The 25,551-nt window shown below is 32.2% G+C and overlaps 1 protein-coding gene across 2 annotated transcripts in view; it reads right to left on the bottom strand.

Annotated features, from left to right (window-relative positions):
- CADM2 (cell adhesion molecule 2) overlaps positions 1 to 25,551 on the bottom strand; it is a 1,086,998-nt gene that overhangs the window by 86,318 nt on the left and 975,129 nt on the right. Inside the window, exon 9 of one of the 2 annotated variants that reach the window (XM_045851253.1) lies at positions 10,694 to 10,813. The exons of the other annotated variant lie outside the window; for it this stretch is intronic. Coding sequence (XP_045707209.1) covers positions 10,694 to 10,813 — 120 coding nt within the window. The remainder of the gene's footprint in view (positions 1 to 10,693; positions 10,814 to 25,551) is intronic. 2 annotated transcript variants of the gene reach the window in all.

The raw sequence follows: 25,551 nt of genomic DNA, 5'->3' as shown, positions 1-25,551 counted from the left end.
TAGAGTTGAGAATATTGCAAATTAGGAATCTATCACCACTCAATGAATTAGATGGGTATTCTTCACAGCAAGATTTAAAATGATTATCTATTGGAAATTAGGATATCTAAAGAGAAAATAGACTTTTAAAGATTTTTAAAAATATGATAACAAAGCCAGCCATATCAAGCTTCATAATCTTCCCTCTACCATTTACAGTGTTTTTTTTTTCTTTTTGACTGTTGCTTTACCAGGGAAATTATATATTTGAATGAATTAGGAGGGCTGGTATTTTACCACCATTACTAGCTCCATTAGTAGTTTTCTATTATAGACTTGAAATATGTATATTAATGAGAAAAATCCAAAACTAAAATAGTTACGTAATCACCCCAAGTGATCAAATTAGATGACATATTTTAAACAAATCTGATGACATCCTAAACACATGTATGTCCCTCCCTCTGTTCATTTTCTTTTCTGTCCCCAAATCCATACTGCACCCTTGTTTGCCTTGCTCTGTGCTCTGACAGGCTGACTTCTCTGTACTGTTTCATTCAGGTTCCTTGACCTCTGACTTCTCTGTACTGTTTCATTCAGGTTTCCTTGACCTCTGACTTCTCTGTACTGTTTCATTCAGGTTCTTTGACCTCTGTTTCATTCAGGTTCCTTGACCTCTGATTTTCCAGAAATGAGAAATTTCTGGAAAGCAGGGGAAGAAAGAGGCTTGATACTGATCATTTGTCCCCCAACGTTCCCACTTGATTTAGGTTTAGATACTGGCTGTGACCTTCTCTGACTCCTGCTCTTTTCAAGCTGCCCTTTTCTGCCTCCAGTTCTTTTCTGAATCTGATAGCCCACGCATTTCCTTCAGATCCAGTGAGGATAAACACCTTGCTGTTGAGAGTACACTCCTGCTTCTCCATCCATTATGAATTCCCCAATCTCTACCCATACTTCTGTGAAAATGTCATTAAAAAGTCTATAACTATGTTGTGAGATTGTCATCAATTCTTGCTGATACATGAGTAACACTGTCTAAACTAGAAAAAAGGTTTATCATCAATATTTAAAGAACACAACTTCAAGAGAAAAAATGTATTAAGACCATTGTAATTTACCCAGACTACAATTTAACACAGACTACACCAAAAAAGTATGTTTTCTTATTAGGGAGCTTGGTTGTTAGATATCAAATTAGGTTCAAATGCTTTTGAAAAAATATATTTCTCAATGATTCCAATCCAATTTCTCACATTAGTTCGAATTTGCTTTCTTCTCCCCTATTTAAACACTCATTACTTAGCATTCTTTGCTTACTAGTGAGTTATATAAAATAGTCCTGGGAATATTTGACTTTATTTCTTTCTCTAAAATGAAAAATAACTGGGCTTAAATTGGGTATTTTTGTTTATTATAGTGAACACTTTCAACAAAATTCCCTTTACACCAAAGTAATTCTTTAAACAGTATTGGCAAAGAAAGTTTAATTTCTGTTCTTACTTAACAGTTAGCATTTACAGTAACTTTATTGACTCTTTTTAACATTATTGAACTTAATTTTTAACTGTGGAACTGCTATAAATCATTGAACTTGAAAGTTTTTCTTGAAATAGATTAAACCTGTGTACCTACTGGGACAATTTCTTTTTCTTAGTCATTGTTCTTAATCATTTTGTAAAGGCATTTCTTTATGTAAAAGCCAGTGTTACTGCAGCTAAAGCATAAGCAGTTCCAGTACTAACATTGTACAAATATTATGTGCATATTGGAGAAGTCATTTGGAAAAATCTGTATCCTTGACTTGCATTCAATTTAGGCCCACTTTATATCAAGTAGTTTTTAATTTTCTGGCCACAGGTTAATTTAAGTAAATATAGAAAGCTAACAGGAGATTATTTGAAATCTAGAGAAATAAAAAACTACTGTATTATTGAAGCAAGAGATATTTTAAAATAGTACAAGCACTATTAAGTATCATTAAGTGATCCAAGCACTTAATGAATTCCACCAACTCCCCAAAATGAATAGACTATATTAGATCCTTCTCAGGAATCATGCTTTGTGGCATTTGCTCTTATTTATTGTCCTGGCAGAAAGTTCCAGCTGAAGTCAAGGTCACCTTCCATCCCAAAGTTGGTTTAATTAGTATCAATTCGGTGTCTCGCCAAGCTTACATAGGAGGTTATTAACTGTGTTTTTCATGTGGAGTGTCAAGGAAGCAAGAGCAGTGCCGGCAATCTTTTCAGCTTCAAAGGCACGGCTCATCAATTTAATATGTTGGTTAGTAAGAAAGATACAACCAGTTTAGTTTATTAATGATTTTTAAAATAATTTTAAAGATGTTCTAGAAATATATTTATTTATATATGCAGGCTGAATTTTAAAATATAAAACAGATTACCATCCTAATAATAAGTAATTCATTTAATCTTGATATTTTATAAGTGATGGGCTTTCTGGAATACAATAATTATGAAAATTTTTAATTTAACATTTGCATATATATGCATGTTATATAAAATGAATGAAAGAAAATGGCACACAGTCTATTAGGAAACATTTTCTTTTTCTTGGAAGTTGTATTGCAGGAACTGTATATATTATTAGATTATATTAAATCTAAGATTATTATCATAAAATCAATGAACTATTCCTACATTTATAAAAGTAAAAACAAGTAGATTGTTTATTTAAAAGGAATATAAACTAATAGTACAGAGGTTTCTGTGTAAATTGATCTAAGCCAAATAAAGAAACCCTTAAAATGTTTGCTGCTTTAAATTGCACAATCCACAAAAGTGTTCTTAGTAAATAGAATGAGGCATAAGTGTTCTGTTTCCCATAATAGATAGTATTGTAATACATATATATATATATATGTATTACAATACATATATATATATATTTGAAAATTTTAGTGGATTTAGTACTGGCCTGTGAATCACAGGTCACAGTTTGATTCCCAGTCAGGGTATATGCCTGGGTTGCAGGCCAGGTCTCTGGTAAAGGGAATGCCAGAGGCAGCGACACACTGATGTTTCTCTCCCTCTTTCTCCTTCCCTTCCCCTCTCTCTAAAAATAAATAAATAAAATCTTAAAAAAATAAAATAAATTTTAAAATACCTATTTTATGGCATTTAGTAAATACTTGAAGAAAACTGATTTTACATATCTACCTATCTATAGATATATCTATATCTAGATATATCTATTTATCTATATCTATCTATAGATATATAAATATAAATCAGCTGACTGAAAGCCCAGGAACCCCACTCTGCATGTCCACTCACACCTAGGCTGTAGCCACTGCCTTTAGCACTAACAATATGGCTCTCATAAGCAAGGTTGGAGAGCCTACAACTATAGAACATATGTGTTGCTTGTTCTTTCCAAGTAAGAAATATTTTTAGAATCCTTTTTTTCATAATGAACTATGTTTCATATATTTAATTTTAAAACTGAGTCAACTTCATATAATAATTATGTTTTTTAAAAGACTAATGGAAATTTAGCTACAATTATTTAGCTAAATGTGGAAACCTGTCTTTTTGCAGATAAGCAGGTCTCATTATAAGGACCATCTGGAAACTGAATTATTGCTTGATTTTTGACAAGTGAAAAAAGACAACAGATTGACACTTAATTTTTAAAATCTTACACCATGCAAATTGTGTTTTATTACCACCAGTAAAACCAGAAACACTTTTAATAGCTAAACACTCATAATATAAGCTCATAAATAACTTCTTGATTTGCACACTTTCAGATTTAACTGTGTCAAGATGATATATTTTACAGTTGTAAGTGCTCTATTTCAGTGTTCTTATAGTCACTAACTTAGACTTCATTCACTCTTTCTCAGTGTTGGCTTTCTTTTTCTTTTATTCTGATAAATGCTTTTTTGTCTCTTTGTCTTCAATTTTTTAAAGTATCTAATTCAAAAGGGAGAGGACACATTATTGAAAACAAATAAAATATAGACTGGAATTTTTTTGGACTTGAAGGAAATAGCTAATAGAAGCACAGGTCAAGTCATTATTACTTTTTAAACTGAATCAATTATAATTAAATAAATGCTTCAGACAGTGGTTTGAAATGCATGTATATGCATTTATTTTATTTTAGCATATTGTATTTTGAAACCAGAGACATAAAATAATAATTGATATAAAGAAATCTGCATGTAAAATACCATTTCATCATTAACATTTGGCCAATTGCAGTTAATTTAAAATGTTCATTAAATATGAATAGAATTTTATGATCCATCTCAATTTCTCTATGCTGACACAAAGTAAATACTGCAGTAACTTTTCATTTGCTGTAGCTTAACTGTGTGTACCTGACTTTATTTTTTATGTCACTAAGCTTCAGAAAACCTATAGAAATGGAAAGTAGTTATTTATTAAGATCTTTCAAATAGTAATGTCAAATAGGTCCCCAAATTCATTTACAGTTAAATAATTAAGTTTTATGATTCATATGATTAAAAATACAATAGCAGTATATGTGCTAAAATTGTGGGTCTATGATTCTAGACTGGAGTTATATTCATCCTAGCTATAGGCTATAATTCATCTTATTATACATAGGTGATTTAAAATATTTCCTTTAATATTACATTTTTAAACATTAGTAACACAATTACTGTGTAATTTAATTGTGAAGAATTCAGGACCTGTGGTATAAGTGCTTTGAATGAAGTTTTTGATTGCTAAGGCATTCATTTCAGAAGACATCCATATTGAATAAATATATTGCCAGCAATATGATACAGTTACTAACAAAACAACCTAATGAAGACTAGGTTATGCAGCCTGTGAAGTTACCTCCTTCAGAAAGCTCAGGTATCCTAGATAACTGATGTCTTTGAGGAACTCCTTCCTGCACTGTAATGCCATTCTTTCTATTTTGTTTTAAGTTTGCCAATAAAGAGCCAACCTACAAAACCCTAGACACCTATCCTTGGACCCTAATAAAAACAGAGTCTCAGATCTGTGTACTTGCTTTCTCTCTCTCTTTCTATCTATAACCTCACTGTGTGGTCCTCCAGGACCTGTGAGTTATAAATTTTGTTGGGAGCTCCTACAAGTGATAAGAACACAGGTGAGAGCCTCAGTCATTTCTAAAACAGAGCATCATTCTCAATAGCCTGGGACCAACACAACAGCACCCATCTCTAAATTTTGTGTGGTTGAGCATTATCATGCAGGTTGCAGATAATTTGATATGATTGATTTCTTAAATTAAAACAATCCTTTGTTTTTGTTTTGCCATGCCACCCTGAATTAAAGTTCCATTACAGTTAACCTCACTATAACTTATAAATTGTTTGAGATTACTATTGGGAACCGTCTTGCCTGGTTTCAGGAGCTGTAACTTCACCGACAGGTGTAAAAGCCCCATGGCTAGGGGACCTTGGGGCCATAAGCCACTAAGGAAACAAAACTTAACCTCCCAACAGGGGCGCAGCCTCTGCCCCCATTACTTCACCCTGCTTGGCCCCTGGAGGATGGCTGGATAGTCAATGACGAATAATATTCCTCAGGAAAGGAACAATCTAGGATAGGGACAGCAAGTAAGGGGCCATCAGGGAAGGACTTAGTGGATTGTGGAAAAGGGAAAAACGACCCTCAACCCTTGGCCTTACCATAGCCTAAATCCTCATTCTATTTGTAAAAAGTTTCCTCATTTCTTGGCTGCCTTGCTTGCCCTGCCTGATTCAGGCCTGAAATAATACCGAAGGTGGTGCAGTCCTGTGCCAGAATTGGCCGTTCCCAGGGAGGGGGTGATCAGGCCTAAGAAAGAATGCATAAAGTCCTGTGAAACCTGCTTTGCTAAGACTGTCCTCAATTTAGATGTTAAGGGTCCAAGCACAAAATAAGTTTGTTTCCCAAGGTTTTACAATCTATTGGCGTCACCCTGTCTACCAGACCCTGACTCAAAAGGATCCCCATGATCCCAGAAATACCTCCTTTCTTTGATAAAAGGATAAAAGCTCATTGAGGGAGGGACTAAAACGCCTTTCTCTTCTGAGAGGCTGGTCAGCCTTTCCTCCCCAAGCAGATCATGTCTTAGTAGAATTATTCTCAACTATGGTGGCTGGGGGGGAGCTCTGCATGTGGAGCCCCGCCACAGATTACTATATAAATGATGTGATTTTATTAATATAAAGTTATCACTTACAACTGCCAAAGATGTAAAACCAAATCTATATTTGCACAAGTAATTAATTTGGATTTTTACATAGATTGTACAAATAACTTCATCTTTTCTCGAATTTTCCCCCATCTGTTACATTGAAATGCATGAAATATTTGAACACACTAATAGTTTTAGGACAGGAAATATATGAGATATATCTTCTCTCCATATCTATGTCTTTTAGGACATTTGCAGTTTTACAGAGATAAAAACAGATAGCAGTTAGCAGTTAGCAGTTTAGTTATTCTATCTTGATAAATGTAAAGTTAGAGTTGTAAATTCTAATTTAAAAATTGTGATATATAGTCCTGGCTGGTGTGGCTCAGTGGATTGAGTGCTGGCCTGCAAACCAAAGGGTTGCTGGTTCAATTCTCAGTCAGTGCACATGCCTGGGCTGCAGGCAGACTTCCCAGTGCAGATATACGAAAGGCCAGCACACAGTGATGCTTCCTTTCCTCTCTTCCTACCTCTCTTCTCCTCTCTTTAAAAAAAAATAAATAAATACAATCTTAAAAAAATAAAATAAAAATTATGATAAACATTGACATTGATATATGTCAATATGTCTAACCTATGTTTCCTAAATTTTCAATACCTTTATATCATCTACATAATGAGGATACTGCTAAAGATTCCTAGATCATGACATAGTTATTATAAATTTAAAATTTTCTATGATTAAAAATAGAAAATGGTTTCAAATAAAACATATCATGATAAAATAATATCAATATTAAAAATCACAGCAGGTCATTTGGAACAATTTTATAAATTATCATATTTAACTAATTAAAATGTGTCACAGTGACCTAGGAATACTATATAAACATTTATAAGAGAATATATATGTGTGTATATGTGTGTATGTGTATATACACATATATATTCTATTGTATATTGAATGATAGGGCTACTCAGGCTGCTAGTCTAAAAAAAGAAAAAGAAAAAACCCTGCAATTTCCAAAAGCAGAAATTAAATTGTGTTATAACAATGCTTTTATGGATTGAAAACAATTTGAGATCAATAAAAATGTTTTATATATGAGGTATATAATATATATCAAGAATACATGGGAAGTTTATAAACTATTTTTAAATTCAAGGATGGATGAATGGATGGATAAATAGATTGATATATAGATAGAAATAAAGTTCCATATGCTCTAATATAATTGTTGTCTAACTTTTTCAAATAATCAATTGACATAGATCTAAAATTAATAAGTAATCACTACACTAACACCAAAAATATTTGCTAGAATTAAAACTGTAATTACAATAGGAAAATGTAGCATTGTATTCACTGTATGATCCAATTACATGTAAACACATCTATTCTGTTAAAAAGAACTGAGCAATGTCCTGCATACATTGAGTACTGATTATATTTCTAGAACTCTATGTAATATCTAGTTTTCAACATGCCCTGGGAATTAAGTGCTTCTGTTAAGTGTTTCTGATTTTCCTAATGAAATTGCTGAGGCTCCATTTGTTTCACTGTCCAAGATCTTCTAAACAGATGAACTAAACCTTCACATCCACAGATTTCTCCAGGGTTTACTTTCTATCTTTTCCAGAACTGTTCAAGTTTTTCATTTCTCTGTGTTTTAATACCTTATTTGTAACAAGCTACTGCTAATTGCTAGCTTTTCTCTCATTTGGTTGAAGATCCTCTTCCTCCAAACAGAGATACATTTCATGTACAAACTGAACAGATGTGCAGATTCTCAAGGTTATGACTGACAATTTGGGTAGTTTCTTTTGCTCTATTTCATCTTGATTTGTAATTTAGCCACAACTGTGATTCTTTGATTTTTTTTACACTGATGTTCACCATACCTTAAGTTGGAAAAATCAGCAACAATAGGATTGGTCAAAGAGTGTCAAAGGAGATACAAACAATGATTTATTTGTGGTCATTATTTAGATAGCTAGACAAATGTTATTTATAAAATTTGAAGAAGTTTCATTTAAATGTAATAAAATAAAATATAGTTAGTTTACTTCATATTTGTGAATTAAAGTGATGGAACATAATCTTTTTTTAAAAAAAATCTGCAAGCTGAAAATATTTAGTTCTCTTTACTTCTCAGCTTTTCTTAGCAAACATATTCTTATTATGACATATTTTACCACAATTTTCACCTTTCACTAATTTATAAATAAAGTCCATTTAAAGTACAATTGTATTCAAAAGCTCTAATTTAATAGGTAATGCACAAATAAGGGAATATTGTACAGTAGCTTAAAAGGGTTAGAGTCCACAATTCATAACAATATTTATGTACTGACTGAATCTCCCACTCCCTCAGTTATGAACTAGAAAAATTGATTATGCAGGTGAGCTTGGTGACTTCCCTCAGACCCCAACTGTTGAAGACACAAAGGAAAAGTAAGCATTAGACTAATATTTAATATCAGTGTAACTATTTTTCTATATAAAATAAATACTATGGATTGACCAACTTACAAAGTACATTGCTTTCCATATACATTGGTGCCACATGAAACATACTTTCAACTATTTGGTTAAAAAAAAGAGCAAATGCTGTATGTACGTGTGTGTGTTCTCTGAAGCTTGTTTATTTGTATGTTCATTTGAGGGAGATTAATGTTATTAGCACTTTTAAAGTACATGATATGAAGTTCACTTTTAAAGTACATGATATGAAGTTCACAACACATCTTAGGAAACCCACAAATAAGCAAATTTACTTGAAAACATATAAAACTAATTTTATTTAAACAGGTTGATTAAAATGCAGTAAGTAACATATCAAGATGCAATGCTTTTAATTTCTGTAATTTTAAGACCTAGCATCATCCCATATATATATAGCAGGTACTCAGTAAATATTTGTTAAAGAAAGAAAGCATAACTGATTAATAGGCTATAAGTAGGTCTTTAAAATAAAAATTTAAATCAATATACTTCCCTCATTTTCTGTCAAAATGATTTGTTAGTAAAATTGCAATGTAATATTATAATTGAGATTTTTTAGTATGAAATATATTTCATTTGAATTACTGTTTGTAAAAATCTTCAAAAAATAATAAATTAAAGCAAAGTAGAACTTTGGGCATTTTCCATTTCATATAATATCATAAAGTATTATTTAACTTTTCTTCATCTTTATTATTTTTCTCCCAGTTTTACATAAACTGTTTTAAGAAAGCTCTTTAAACTTTTCTCACTTGTAGATTTAGCTCAAATATAATTTATTTAGTAATACTAAAACAAAATAGTATTTTTGAAAAATTATTTTTGTTACTATCATCAAACTTTAGCTCTCAGTCTTGTACATTGTATAACATATTTGTCATAATTATGAGAAATTAACAATTATCAAATATGATTTTTGAAACAAGAGAAAAATGCTATAACTGTGAAGTGAAAGCTAGCAGCTCAACTTAATATTGAGAATTAATGAAAATATCAAGAAAAACAGTCTAATTGAACAATCTTTACAAGTAATGGAAAATACTTCTGAGCCTTCCCATGTTACAACTTTTATTACAAATATATTGATGTAAGGTCTCCATGATTTTAAGTTAAATTGTTAACACACATTAGTATAGCCAACATAACACAAAACACATATAAGAAGTAGAAAAAGACAGGCTTACATAAGACAAATTCTCTTTGAACATTGCTTTTGCAGAAATGAAGTTTAAAATGTGTTTTTCTATAGTGCACTCAAACAACTCTTTTTATTTTTTCATCTACTAACCACTTAATGAGTGCTCAGGAATGCTCTTTTACACTTGTGAAGCCTATGTAAATATTTGTTTTGCCCTTAAAAATACTGTTATTTCTTCAAGATTATTTTTCTTGAGGCAAAAATGCTTATTAATAGACTGATGACCAGCAAATACTCATGGAGCCAATATCAATTCCTATTATGCTGGGCAGCTCTGGAACATTTGTTTTTAGAACATTCTGTTAGAATAAGTGGGTCCATTCAGGAAATCACTTTAGGGTACTACATTGAATACTTACTTAAACATTCTATGTTTTTATATAGTTTTAACGACCCGTGTATTATACCCATTTTAGAATAAATTCAACATTGAGTATTTTAATCTGTTCTCAGAGAAATAAACAACTCGTTAATATTTAACTAGGCTTTTATGAAAGCAGAAGCTATCTCTGCATCTTTGAACTTACTTCTTTGTTTTCATTTAAAAGACAAGGCAAATAAACAGTGTCCATATTCACATTTTAAATTTGCTCAATGTTGTAGAATACTTTCAATTTATATTCTGGAACAAATTTTAACCTATATTCTGGAATGTTATCATAATAGTTATAAATGATACTAAAATTAAAGTATAACATTTGTCTCATATTCTATTCCAATCACTTTAATTAATAGTAATTTAGGTGACTTAATTACTTCCTATGATTAAGTAAAATTGGATCTCAATTTTTCTACCCTTAAAAAAAAGCTTTAAAGTTCCATTTAATGTGTTTTCCAGGCCATAACAAAGAAGCATACCATACCTCTTCTGCTGTTGGTGGTTGCAGGTGTGGTGGGGCTGGCGGTTATGGCTACAGTGGCTGTGACTGTTGCAGTGGTAAGGGAGGGGATGATAGTAGTGGGAAGCAAAGTGATGGGAACATCTGGTGAGTGGAAAAAAACAAAATATAAAACAAAATCATATCATGCAAACAAAAAAGAAACACAAAGGATTCAAATTACAAATACATATATCTTATTTAGGCTTAACTTTAACAAGCTGAAACAGATTATCGGGTACGAAGCCAGCTGTACCTCACAGTTCTTGTCATTTTTTGTTTACTTCCTTTTCATGCTCCTACACGAACCGAAGATGTGGAGCAGTGTTTGAGAACAAAGCGATTGTTCACAAGATTTAGAGTGAAATTTAAAATGACAAGAATTCATTTTTTCACTGAGTCATTTACAAAGTTTGACATGCAGTAGCAAAATACAGATAGGTAAAACAAAAAATGACATGCTTTGCCAAAGATATAAGCAACAAAACAACACAACAGAAATAAACACAAATAACACCACCATATAAGATTAAAGAAATGTTAACGATGGATGAGTATATGAATGTTAAATGCTTTTTGTTTTTTTCACTTAAGAACACTTAATAAGATGAGCATGATCTTTAGAAACAAAAAAGAAGCCAGTTATTATTATTATTATTTTGCTTTTCTTTTTCTCACTGATGATGTTAATAGTACAGTTTAGAGTCTTGTAGTTCTTACCCTGATTAGTTGGTAACGCCTTCTAACAATTTTGCAGTACCTAGGAGTCTTTAACAATTATCGAGTCAACTAGCATGAAACACAATATTCTGAAAGCTTTATGATTTATTTTATTTGGCATATCTAGAAGAAATGATTGAGCATGTACTTGAACCATAATATTCAATCCCTAATCCACAATTAGTAAAAGCTGCCAAAACTTAACAGTAGATCCAACCACAGAGAACACAATGAACAGAAAGAATTGCTCAGCGTTTAACACCAAAATCTTCCTTCCTTTAACTCCAGACCAGCTGAAAACTGGAAGAGCAGCATGGAGAATACTGAAACAATGTCGCCAGTGTCAAGCTGTGATCACCTCAATGAGATCCCCAGAGAGTCAAATCATGTCTCAAGTAGTTAGGGATATTATTCACACAGTAAGGAAATTAGAAACAGTTCACAAATTACCTGTAATTACTGTGCTGGGGTTTGATTTTTCATGTTTGTCACACAGCCCCAACATATTCAGAGAGTGTTTGACAGATATTTTGCTATTAATAGGCTCCCTATCAGTCTTTCAATTTAAGTCTTTGCATCAAACTAATTTTTTTCTAGTTCTTTACTCCTGATAAATAGCCCTACTGGATCCTCAGACTTTAACCTGCTGAATTCTTTGCACTGGAGACACAGCAAACAGCATGAGATCACTCTCTTATCTTAGGTATTGATGTTTATACCTGTTTTTTAACAGTGAAAGTTTTTTCCTAGCTAGTCAAATTAAGGAAATAATTTTCCAAAAACTAAATGTTGCTACATTAATCACTAGGGAAAATGGGTATTGCCTGCCATGCGATTACCATGATCACTAAGTAAAACTGACCCTAACAACATAAATTAATAAATATTATGTATGTGTGTATACACACTTTTTAAATTTAATCTTTATTATATTTTCCATTAACATTTAGTCCCTTATACCCCCTCCTCCCAGAAACCACCGCAATGTTGTCCATGTCCATGAGTCCTTTTCCCTCTTTGCTTAATCTCTCCATCCCCTCAACCCCACCCCACTAGCTGCCATCTGTTCTCCATCTAGGAGTCTCTCTCTCTCTTTTGCTTGTTCTTGTTTACTAATTTTTTATAATAACTTCTTATATTCGTGGTAAGCTTTCCTGAAGAGTTTAGGAAGGCTGAAGGTAAATGGAATGTTTTGGATTTTTAATTTTAATTTTCACACATATATAAAATAGAAAATAATATATTCTTCATCTGTTTGCATAGTTAGGGCCTCAAAATATATGTATTTAATTAGTGCAAGAGAAAATATCTTCCACGGCTATCAAACAATGAGAATCTACAATATTAGTTTTTTAAAACTCCATATAAATAACCAGATATTATCAAACCTATTACAGATTATAAAATGTTACATCATTCACTATCAGAAACTGGGTTAGAATGATTCCACTGGATCTGAAAAGTAGCCTTTCAAATTTATTTGATTCTTAAGAATTGGAATACAAATGACAGGTTTGTTTTTTGTTTTTGTTTTATTTGTACTTTACACACAAAAAAAAACCCCACATGATTTGGGTTTTTGTTTTTGCTTAATCTGTATCAACTAAGATAGGTAGTAATAAATCTGTATTTATTTTGGAGAGAGTCTATATATTATCAGGTACTATGAACATTCTTGCATTAATCAAATAATATGCTTATATACCATAATTATGAAAATGCATGAAATATATGTTTACCTAGGCTAATTTTCATAGAATGTAAAAACAACAAGTTGTTTTAATAATTGTTGATCCACTCTAAAAGAACTGCCTGACTACTTTAATGTATACAGATAGAAAAGATAATACCACAGGCTTTTTGTTTTGTTTTTTGACTCTTAGTCTGGCTCCTGTTTATCTGCTGCTCATCATCCTCTATGATCCTCTCATCTTCACTTTATATGTACCTAAAAACAAACTGGCTGAAAGCAATTTTATGTAAAGTACCTTGATCATTATGACAACTGGATCAAGAAAATAACCTGTATAAGAAATCTTTCCCAGTCACTGTTACATGTCTTGAATCACTATTAACTTCATTTCATTCTATGTTTTCTAAAGCATTTTTTCAAAACATTTTAGGATTTCTCCATTCTATCCTATCTTCTAACTGTACATTGATGTTCATTTAATTTTTCAACTCTATTATAAATACCAAAATTTGAAATAACCTAAATATTCAATACCAGAAGTTTAATCACAGTCCATTAAAAGTTAGTGATGTAAGATTAGCTGGAATTAGTTGAAATTCTCAGAAAGAACAGGAATATTGTATTGTATTCCTTTTCTACCTCCACTTTCTAAGTGACTCCCCACTTGACAATTAATCTTGGAAGGAAGGCCTTTGCCTACTTTATTGCTGAGACCCTATCTCAATGTAGAAGGTCGGTAAATATTTACCAAATGAATTTGTCCATAGCATTACAAACATATAACATATTTTTAAGGATCTAGAAGAGTCCACTTTTTTGGACAGGCTCTAATAGTTTAATATACAACTAAAAGATTTCCTTACTTCTGCTCTTAAAAAATCCATCTGTCTTCAGTATAGACTGGCCACAAGTTATTTTCTGAAGGATAAAATTTTGATAACTACAACCAACAACTTATTCTTTTAATAAATATCCTTGCTATCAAAACATCTTTGCCCACACATCCTGCAACTTTGAAAGCAGTGTGAGTCTGATCTGAGATTCATGTCTCCATTCTCCTTATGCACTATATCCATTTTGTCCTAATTTGAGACTTTTGCAGAAAGGGTGAAAGGCCAAGAAGTTTCACTAAACAGATCCTATTGTGATCAGTGGTGATTGATAATTACAAATTTGTGTGTTATTATTAGGTCCATTTAATGAATGAGATAGCTTTGAGATAGAATTTTCTGGTCTCTAAAATTACATATATAGGGGTTTATGTGTGTGTGCATGATATATATATATATATAGTTATATGTATTATCTGTTAATTAAATTAAATAAAAAGGGGAATACTTTATTTAATTTGTGTAATGAATAGGCTTTTCCAATACTTCCTTTTGGAAATAATTTATTTTAGTTGTCTGATTGTAACTCTTTTTCAAAGCAAAAATTAGTAAAAGACTGTGCTCTCTTCCTAAGTCTAAATACCTGTCTCTCTGATTTTCACTTTTAAAGTGAGTGGCAATATTTGTCATCATTAACGATTAATTAAAAGGTCCAGAACCCATTGGCAAAGCCAAAGGGGGGTGTGGGAGGTGGGTGGGGGTGGGGCAGGGGAGAGCAGTGGGGGGAAATGGGGACAACTGTACTTACTTGAACAACAATAAAAAGGAGAGAAAAATTAAAGAAAGGTCCTTTTTTTATTCATTCACTTTTGGCCTTTTATTTAGACATTGATGGTAAAATTGAAGCTATATTTTTTAAAAAGATTTATTTATGTATTTTACTATTAGAAGGAAGGGAAAGGACGGGGAGAAAGAGGGAAAGAAACATCAATTGGTCACCTCTTGCATATGCCCCAACCTGACACTGGGCCCACAACCCAGACATGTGCTCTGATCAGGAATGGAACCAGTGACCTTTGTTTTGTGCGACAGTGTCCAACCAACTGAGCCATACTGGTTAGGGCTGAAGCTATATTTAAAAAATGTATCTATGTAATTGAATACACTAGTACTAATGACTTGCCTCATTTTTGATGTATTTATAACCCTATACATTAAAAAAACATTATGTTGTTAATGCAAAGAATTCTCAATCAAGTATATTAAAGGAAATAAAATGTAGGTAATTTTTCTCCTTCTAAGACACACCCATTTTTATTTTTCCAAAGAATAAAAATACACTAATTTACATTCAGAAGAATTATATACATACACATACACACACTGATAGCTACATCCTACTTCAACATTATTTTACTAATTCTCTTCAAAAAGCAAGTTAATGTGCAGCTACAGTAATATTATAAGTAATTTGCTAAATATAACTTGTCAGTTTTAGAAGTTCTTAATACATGCTTTACATGTTAATATCCTGTGAGTAAAGAATTTGAACACAGACACTAAGATAAGCATAAATAAAAATAGAGAAATTATGGTGTATAACATAAAATTTGTAAATATTAAAATTCAGAAAAATCTACTTAATAGACTGATTGATAAATTAATTTCATGATAGTTCATCTCTGATTTCTATAGTACATAGATGAACTGAATTTTTGTTATTTTCCTTTGAGGATGTGTTAAGTTATAAGATATCGTTAAATGTGCCTGAAAAAAAAAAGTGGTTACAAAGAAGTTCAGCATATACAATTTGCAAGAGAAATTTATTGTATTATATATTTTCTAGACATTAAAGCATAGAGAATAGGAAAGTTAGTAATTGTTAAAATATGTAATGGATAAAGTAAACATATTTTGAGAAGTGAAAAAAGTAAAACTAATTAGATTTTATTTGTCTAGATCTCATCAGAGATATTAGTAAATATGGACAAATTATTTATATATAATTTAAATACAAGCTAAAGAATTTTATATAACATTATTCAAAAATCAGAATTAAAAACATTCTAATTAATAAATTGTTTGAATGCTATATTATAGTTTCAGTTATTAAAATATTTTATCATAATATACATAATTATGTAAATCAATTTACCTGAAATTGTGACTGTGTGCTTTAAATCATTTATGAGTAAATTAAATCTTAGGGGACTGATATTTACCTATAGTTTAAAATGGATAAAACTTGCTAAAATGACTTCATAGTTTTAAAAGGATATCAAAATAAATTCACAGAGGTCCATATTTCATTATCATATATGTGTGTGTGTGTGTATGTGTGTGTATGTGTATCTCCATAGCAAATTAAGGATTTCCTTTAAAGAAAAAATGACTGCATTTTATTGATAAGAAACTGAGAAAGGTAAAGGTCTCAAGACATAAAAATATCTGCTTATAGTGTACCTATACATGAGGTATAAATTATAAAAAACTGTACTTTTTATTTTACTTGTAAAATATAAAGCAATGTCCTCATGAAAATAAATCCAAGATTAATTCAATGTCAGACAGAACCCCAAATCTAGCCAATTGCACAACTGTATATTAGTGCAGATAAATTCTATGTAGCTTGCAAAAAGTTATTCATGTGAATGAAAGTTGGGTTTCAAATAAGTGCAATGTAAACAGTACAGGTTACTTCTATAAGAACCTAATCACTACAAGAAGTGCAATTTCAGCTCACACAACAAAATTGTTGAATCAGGAAAACAAAATCTGTGTCTGGGGTTCATGGCTAACCTTTGTTTTAATAAATTCATCAGTCATTCAACCTGCCTGACTGTGATTTGAATACCAAACTGTATCCACCACTGTTTTGAAGCAGCACAATGTTAAGGATTTCTAGAACAACAGGGCTGAAGTTCCTCAGAGCATATATGCCTGACTTTTTTCTCACAGTACAAGGTTAACATGATCAAAGATGTCCAAGTGCAGCACACAGGAAGACATCTGACCTTGATATTAATGATTTTCCCAATTCTAGGCTATACTCTATATTCTCAGTGCTGCTATGTTCTCAGAACCACATCCTATTTTATGACATTAGTTTTCTCTTTCTTGTCTGTCCTTCAATTCCAGTGTAAATATGATCTCATTTATGAAGCACATTCAAAATGGCAGAGTTAATACCCTCCTCCAATCTATTTTCAAACACTTTGTACAACCCCCACCTCCACACACAAGGTTATTACATAGCATATCACCATGATGTTTATATATTTCCCTTTGTAATAAAGTATAAGCTCTGTCTTTGTGTATCACTATGTCTTTGTTTTTGAAAATATCACTTTACTTTGGGACAAATTTACCCTGACCCAACCCCTCAGTGTCACCCAATCCCTATCTTAAAAGAGCTTACCCTGTTTGATATATCTAATAAAACACTAGTCTCAAGTTTCAACCTGATTCTCACTACCCCTGTGAAGACATCCTTAACCAACTGAATTAGAACTGATTTCCCTTCTCTCTGAATACTCACCAGCTTTTGAGTTTATGTACTACTTTTCTCACATTATTAGTAATCCCTCAAGCTCCCATGACAATGACATATTCACAGCACCTTCAGAGTGACTGCACCAGGAGTTACGTGCCTCCCACATGCTCCACACCTCTCTGTCTCCCTCTCTCAGTGGGGAAACGTTATAAAATGCATGTGTGGTGGTATGGTAACTTCAAAATTTTTTTCTCTAATTTACATAATCAATACACTGTACTATTCTAATTCTTATAAATAATAAGGTTCACTGTACACAGAACACACACAAGAGTTTTATGAAATCAGTGAAATCAGTGGCTGAGTAGTGGAAGTCTATAACTTTTGGCACTGAACATGAATTACTTGTATTTTTTTTCATGAACCACCAAGATAATAACAGAAAGCACAGACTCATGATATAACTCTGTGCTTCTTAGGATACCTTGCTCTATGTTTTGAGTTTGGTTGGGGCTTTTTAAACAATGCTCCTCTGGGTGGTAATGGAGATAATATCAGTAGATAAGGAATAGTATCATTTTTAACAACATGAATTAGTAATTGAGCACTAAACAGGGTTAATATCTGCAAAAATCACCCCCCCTCTTCTTTTTACCATATATGAGGGAATTTTTAGAATTCCTGCCAAGAATCTTTAAGTCTAAATAATTATTTAAAAAATTAAAATCATAATCATATTATGAAAAATCATATTCTGAATGCAGTTTTCCAATGATTTTAAAAGTAGTTGGAGCTCCAAATCATTCCATCACATTCAAAAGGATAGAAAAGTGACCTTTTTATCACATCTTAATGAAATAATTCAAAAATATGCAACCGAATTTTGTTATTGGAGCTTATTAGAGTACAACAGATCCTCTATAAACCTGTCAAAGTAAAATCAGTTCCAACAAGCACTGTATACAATAAATTGAAGAGAGGTACAACACCTTTTTTTCCAATAACAAGCTTTTCAGGTTAAAGGTATGTTCTGTTCTCTACAAATGCAGTGTACAGTAATTTCTAACTTGTCAACCTGTTTTGTTTTGTGGCAGTTTCTCCTTTTGAAAAATGGCATTCTGGCCCATTCAGAATGGATTTTTAAAGCAAAATTAAGTCTAAAGTGTCTCAGAAGCTTAAGCACGTGTTTCTCTCCACGAACTAGTGTTCAATAGGGAAAAAAATGCCATTTAGTCAGACTCCAAATGTCGGCTTCCTTTCTGCTTTATGTCAATAACTCCCCAGGGTGGTCCCAGCATAATCAAGAGTGAATCCAAATCAGGGATTATTAGTGGAGATACATAAGGGTCAGAACTCAACATGTATTAGAAGTATTAAGGTAAGAAGTATCTTTTTGATAGAAGCTATTCACATTTCTTAGCCTTAAAAATAATAGGGCATCCTCAACCCTTTTACTGGTAATTGCACTGCCATGGAAAGTAATTGTAAGAGAAAAAGTTTACTGTATTTGCTTTTTGCCTGTGCAGAGGACATTTATCTGTTCCCATTATGTTCAGCTACATGTAGCAGCCTATTTGGATTATAGCATAAGAATGGAAAACAGCACTAAGGCTCTTGCTTAAATGACAGCCACCAGGTTGACAAGGTCTCAGCTTGCCAGTGCATGCCTCCTGCTCAAGTGTCATATGGTAACCTCATCTGCCTCGTGAAAAGAAATCCTTTTAAACATTAAATTTGAATAAATCCCTTTCATCCCTCTGGTAGTTTCCACTGGCTTCACATGCTAAACGGATCCTCACACAATAAAAAATGCTATTCTTGAAAAAAAAACAAAAAGTAGAGAGATTTTAGACTGTAGGCGGTAACCAACAGTCCTATGCAATTATAAGAAATGTTTATGAATAAAATCAGTCTGCTACTTAAACAAATGTATATGTTATTTTCTTTTAAAATATTCCTTTACATTCCTGACAAAAGCAAAGTGAAACTTACAATAGGAAAAAAAATGCCTGTGAAGTGGAGTGATCTTATATTATTTTGCTCCATCTACTTCAATGTCATCAGTTCTCTCCTGACAGGACTTTATCAAAAAGTCAATCAAATAATTTGATGAAATACTTTAAGTTCTGTAAGGATGTCAAGTTCCTAGGAAAGAATTGGACTATCAGCCATTACAAGAAAAACTTAAATCAAATGTTAATTTAATTTATCCTTTTGGGGGGAAGTATCATGTATTAGAGAACACTGATTGAGAAACGCAGATATTTGGATTTTTTTTATTGTTGTTTGGTTACAGTTGCCCTGCCTTTTTCCCATTGCTCTCCCGTGCCCCATTTGGATTCTTTTATCTAGATCAGGTGACAATATAGCAGAGAGACATTGTGCATATAATTTAGCATACTTTTTGGACCATAAGACCAACCTAGGTTTTAGAGGAGAAAAATAGGGAAAAATTTTTTTGAAGCAAAATATGTGGTAAAATATTTAATAACATAATATTTCACCAATGTAAATGTAAACAGAACTCAACAGCAGCATTAACAACCATTATTCCTCCCAAATTTGGAGGGAAAGGTGCATCTTATAGTCCAAATTATATGGTAATCTTTACCCTCCTGTGCTCTCTTATCTAAAAAATAGAGTTTAAACCTCATCATTTATATGAATGCTTTGGATCAGGTTCTAAATTAGTGATGATCACAGTTGATATTCTAACAGAAAAATAGCTTTACTCAAGAAACTTGTAAATGAAAACATTCTTGTGTATGACCTTAGGAGGTGCAAAGAGTTCCTGTGGATGTTGGTGCACATTTAAAAACCACAGTGAAGTAAGCTCATACAATGTTTTATATCATGTTACTGGATATGCTACCAAAGACACACAGGTTGACAATGTTGACATTAAACTGGAAGTTATTACACAGCACTAATTTTGGCGAATTCTAATGTTCATATACATGTTTCTTATATGACAATGTTTAAAGGCAGTAAAATGCATCCAGATATAATGTTTAATATGTAATATAAAAGCTTATTTAAGTAAAATTAAGTAGAATATGGGGATGTTTCAAAGATAATTATTATAAACCTTCTATCCTATAACTTAACAAAATCAACGATGGACATTTGCAGGTACACTTTGTGCCTGCATAATAATAAATATACCTATTTTGATGAATCCATAGAAGATAACCCCTAGCAAACACTGAGAATAATATACACAGAATTATGAAGAAGCACCTATCGAGCTCCAGTTTCACCTGTGTCCCTAATATTCAGAGTTCTCATGCAAAGCAAGTTTTTTCTTAACTTTAAAAACTTAAAGTTAAATTTTTAACATTAAGGAGTCAACTGAAAAAATGACTCCTGTATAGGATTTAGTTATAGAAATTGATAATCTTCCCCAAATTATTTACATTTAAGTTGTGGTCTTGAAATATTACAATTAATGAGGAAACCTTGAAAACATCTGAAACTGCATCACGGTAGAACATGAGCAAAAACACTGCACTGTTTTACTTTTACTAAGAACTCCAGGCAAAACTGACAGTGTGCATTTATTTAGTATAGGAACTTCAGTGCCTGGCCTAGCACTTTGAATATAGTAGATACTCAAAAAGATTTCAGAAATAGTAAAGTACTAGGTAGCCTAGCATTGTGATGTGTATTTTTCAGACTTTGTCTCAGAGAAGTTTTCTATTAGACTAGATACAAATGTTTTCTTTGTAAGAGATGATATAGAGTTCCAAAACACACACAAAAAATCTGTTAGCAATAATCATAAAATTTTACAAAAAATAAAGACATAAATCAAAGATTTTTATCAGATATTTTAATTTTTCTATCTGCAATTATTCATATCATGTACTGCTTAACTCTATAGTACCACTTACATATGGATTGTCAAATAAATATATCTTACTTTTTGTCTAATATAAGATGAAAGTTAAAGGTCTTGATTTTGGTGATCAGTAAATGAATATCAATGATCCTGATTTTATGCAGAAGTTAGGACAGTGTGTATAACCACATGCATGTCCATAAATGTATATAAGTTTATGTGTCTGTGGATATAGGTGTGTATGTATGCATATATGTATGTAAACATGCATATATTATTTTATTAAAGTTTCTTCTGTTAAAAAGATAGTGCCAGAAACAAATAGAGAAACAGAGAAATTTAATCATTAAAAATATATTTATTGATTGACTGCTTCTTAAAAGGCATGGTCCTAAAAAACTAGAGTTACAGAGATAATCAAGATGTATAAGATGAAGGAAGTCACAGTCTGCTGGGTGACATGGAATATATTAACATTTACAGATACATATGTACATATGCAGTACATGCAGATGCATGCAAAAATTATATATTTACACAGGTATACACACATATGAATGCATGTACATGTGTACATATATAATTAAGTGTACAAATGAACATGAAAATACCAAACAATGATTGACCCCTTTCAGAGAATTAAAATAAAGTGACACATGACTAGGGTCACTTTAGACTGAAGAGACAAAAAAGACCTCTCTGAAAAGCATTGCTTAGTATGAGATCTGCATGATAAGAGTCACTCCCACAAAGACCAGCCATCATTCATGACAAGACTCCTTACACTCCTGGACAAACACTCTAAGTGGACGCAGGGTTCCTAAAAAGAGAATGAGCTTGATGCTTTACGGGAGTTGAAAAAGGATGGGGAAAACAGAAGTGCCTGCATGGAGAGTGGGCAGATGTCATGGATATAAATCAGGAGCATAGTATGCTGAGTTTGGTAAACTGGTGTAATAAGGATTTGGGATTATACTAAGTGTAATGAAATGCCTTTGGGGAAATGTTAATGGGAAAAGACATGAAGGAATATGCGTTTCAAATATTTATATGTTGTACCTATATAGGAAATACATTGGACAGAAAGATGTGTGGAAACAGAAAGCCCTAAATAATGTGAAACTAAATAATGTTTCAATAGTCTAAGCTAGAGAGGATGGTACAAAAAAGTGGACATAGTTGGGGCATGGTTTGGAAATAGTGCCAAAATAATTTGCTGATGAATTGGAAGGAAGGGTAGAGAAAAATCAAGGATAAATCTTAGATTCTGGAATAACTCTATGGTATATATTGTTACAATGTTTGTGAAAACTACATTGTAAGAAGCTACAAAGCAAGTTTTATGTAAAATCTGTTATCTTCTACTAGGCATTCCTTTGCTTCTGAAAACGGATGTCCAAATTATCTCCCATGGGCCATTGTATGTGGCTTGAATTTTTCTATATATATATAGAAGAGCTTTGTATATATTTGTAAAGTTACAATATAGCCTTATTTGCACATAAAAAATCTAGAAAGTCTAAGTGCCATAGATTCTATCCTTAAGTTTACATTACTATTACTGATGGAGTAGATTCTTTTATAAATAGTGAAAGAAACAGTGTTTAAAATGTTGAAGTTGTTGAGTGGTGGACTCCTTCCTGCCTTTAGAGAGGAATGAGGGTTTTCCTCATGGACATTTTAGTCCATCTGAGTGTCACAGAAACATTTACTACAGAGTGCTATGTGTGAACAGAATTTTTATTCTGCAAGGTGAGACCTTAATTTATCTACTTCAGGCTCATCTTAAAACAGACGGATGGAATTAAGCCTAGACTCTGTGGGCTATGCTTGCACACATACACCACATAGCATGTTTCCTAATGAAAACAGTGCTCCTGTATGCACTATTCGATGCCACTCCACTGCTCTCTGTAGAGCAACAGCATATTCTTTCAGTCAGAGCTATGCCTTTTCCAGAGGCATCTCAGCTGTCCCTCTCCTTATTCATGTCCAGAAATGACAGTTTATCTCAGCCTCTAAAGGAGGTGCTGTTTTCAGACTCATCTAACTAGTTTATGGTCTGGAAACTCTCAGCTAGGGAGGGAAGCAGCAGCCATGGGGCTCGTCCATTAGTGCACTGTTTGTTGTTCCATATGGATGTCTTTTTATCCTTTTCTTCCTACACTGCATATTTTCCCATCTATGCTTCTAAAGAAAGCTTCTCCAAAGGAAAAATGCTCATTATGAGTACATAGAATTAATTTACCAACTGGTAAGTCTATTTCCATGTGCAGGAACAGATTTTAACTGAATTCTTTTTAATGTTTGCTAGGCCGTACATCTGTTCACAATCCAGGCTCCTCTTTCCTGCTCCACACCCAGTCATTTGAGCTCAAAGATTCATTGTCTTACTTCCATCAGGTTCTGTATCACCTTTCCTAACAGTACAACCGAGCAAACAAACAAACAAACAAAAGAATAGGTAGCTTCTGAACATTGCTAAACGTTGCATTGCTGGGTAATGCAATAGTAAATGTACATGTGACTACCAACTTTTTAGTTTAGCTACATATTTCATATGATGCACAGAGTACTTTTCTTTCATTTTAATGTGATGAAAGTCCTCATTACCTTTTAAATCATGATAATCATATTATAAATATGTGAAATATATACTCTAGACTAAGAAAGAATGTATTACAATCAAATTTCCTTAGTTCTAGAGTAAAATAAATTTAAAAACAAATTTAGGATATTATATCATGATCATCCCAGTCTATTTTATAATTATTACTGCATTCACCTATACATCTTTTAATTATTTTACCAAATTGGAATAAGATACTAATAACCCTAGAACAATTCAATTTCTGTCTTGCACACTAGTTGATTTAAGAGAGATGTTAGAGGATTTAGAAGTATTTATATAGACTGAAGAAAGCAGACCCTCAATTATTCAATTCAGCAATCTCCTATGGTAAAAAAAAAATCAACTGAAATGGCAAGTCAGTGCCCAGGATGGAAAGTGAACTTGCATTTACCTATAGTCTCTGAAAATGGTAGATGTTTACATGAATAACAAAACTTGGAAGCTTGGCTTGATGCAGGAGTCCGTAATACATTGGTGTACAACTTTCTGTCTCTGAATATTTTTGACATTTATTGTTAACAATAAAAGGAGAGTGAAATGAAAAGAGTAGGTGTATTGATTCTTTAAAACTGGAAAGGCTTGATGCTTTTCACTAGACCAAAACACATAGACATTTCTAGAAGTAATATTCTTTTCTACTATTAAAATTTAAAATCAGAAACATTCTTTTTATAATGGTTCTTACCCTAACAATAAAATGTGATGAATCCTATTCAATATATGTGTTATTTTGAGGTAAATTATCCTGGAAACAAACAAAAGACAATATTGCATTTTTCATCAGTATTCATTTCAATAGATACATGAACAAATAAATCATAACATCAACTGATGTGTTAGGAATATCAAGTCAGTAACTGTCAGTAGGCTGATTGGCATTACAGAAATATAAACAAGCTTTTTATTCCATTTCACACTTTCCAGTATGATAACACTAGGTATAGAGAATTTTATTTGGTTTTATGTTAATAAAAATAAAATTTTCTAGAAAAGCAAAATATATAAACATAAAGTAAAAATGTAGAAAGGTTAATGGTGTCCAATTTCATTCAAAATATTATAATAGTTAAGAGAATGAAGAAGTAATGAACTATTATAAACATATATTCATACATGAAGGAAATAATAAAGTAATGGAATAAGTTAGAGCAGTGGCAAAAGAATTTTAAATCTCATATAAGGGTCACTATGTTAATAGGAAGAGTAAATTTGGAGAGAGATGGGGAATATAAAAAAAAATACCTTTCTGGAAAAGAACATCTCAGCTTTGTTATGACTGTCTAGCATGGCCCTGAGTATGGTCATGAGCAAGTGGTTTCTCCATAGAAGATCTAATTGGATGCCCAGTTCCTCTCTTTGATAAGCTGGGCCTGCCATAGTAGAGTAGCTACTGGTAGAAGAAGAAATGTATTGCTCATTTTTTCCTACTTGTAATACTGTATTTCTTCCTGAGTCCTGGTGATACTAAAGAGTTCCAACCTCTCTGTCCAGTTTCCATTTGTATTGTGAAGAGTGGTTACAAACTGGTCTAGCATGAGTGTGAAGGGAGATAAAAGACATTAGGAAAATTGAGAAGAAAGAAGTTTAGGATTTAGAGGGAATACAGTAGTTGGTGTTTCACACTCTCAGTAGAT

This window comes from Phyllostomus hastatus, unplaced genomic scaffold, assembly GCF_019186645.2.
Source record: "Phyllostomus hastatus isolate PE091 unplaced genomic scaffold, TTU_PhHast_1.1 phas_contig_86, whole genome shotgun sequence".
In the NCBI taxonomy this organism is placed as follows: domain Eukaryota; kingdom Metazoa; phylum Chordata; class Mammalia; order Chiroptera; family Phyllostomidae; genus Phyllostomus; species Phyllostomus hastatus.
Note: the sequence above shows the minus strand (reverse complement) of the source record. Positions and strands in the feature narration are given on the sequence as shown.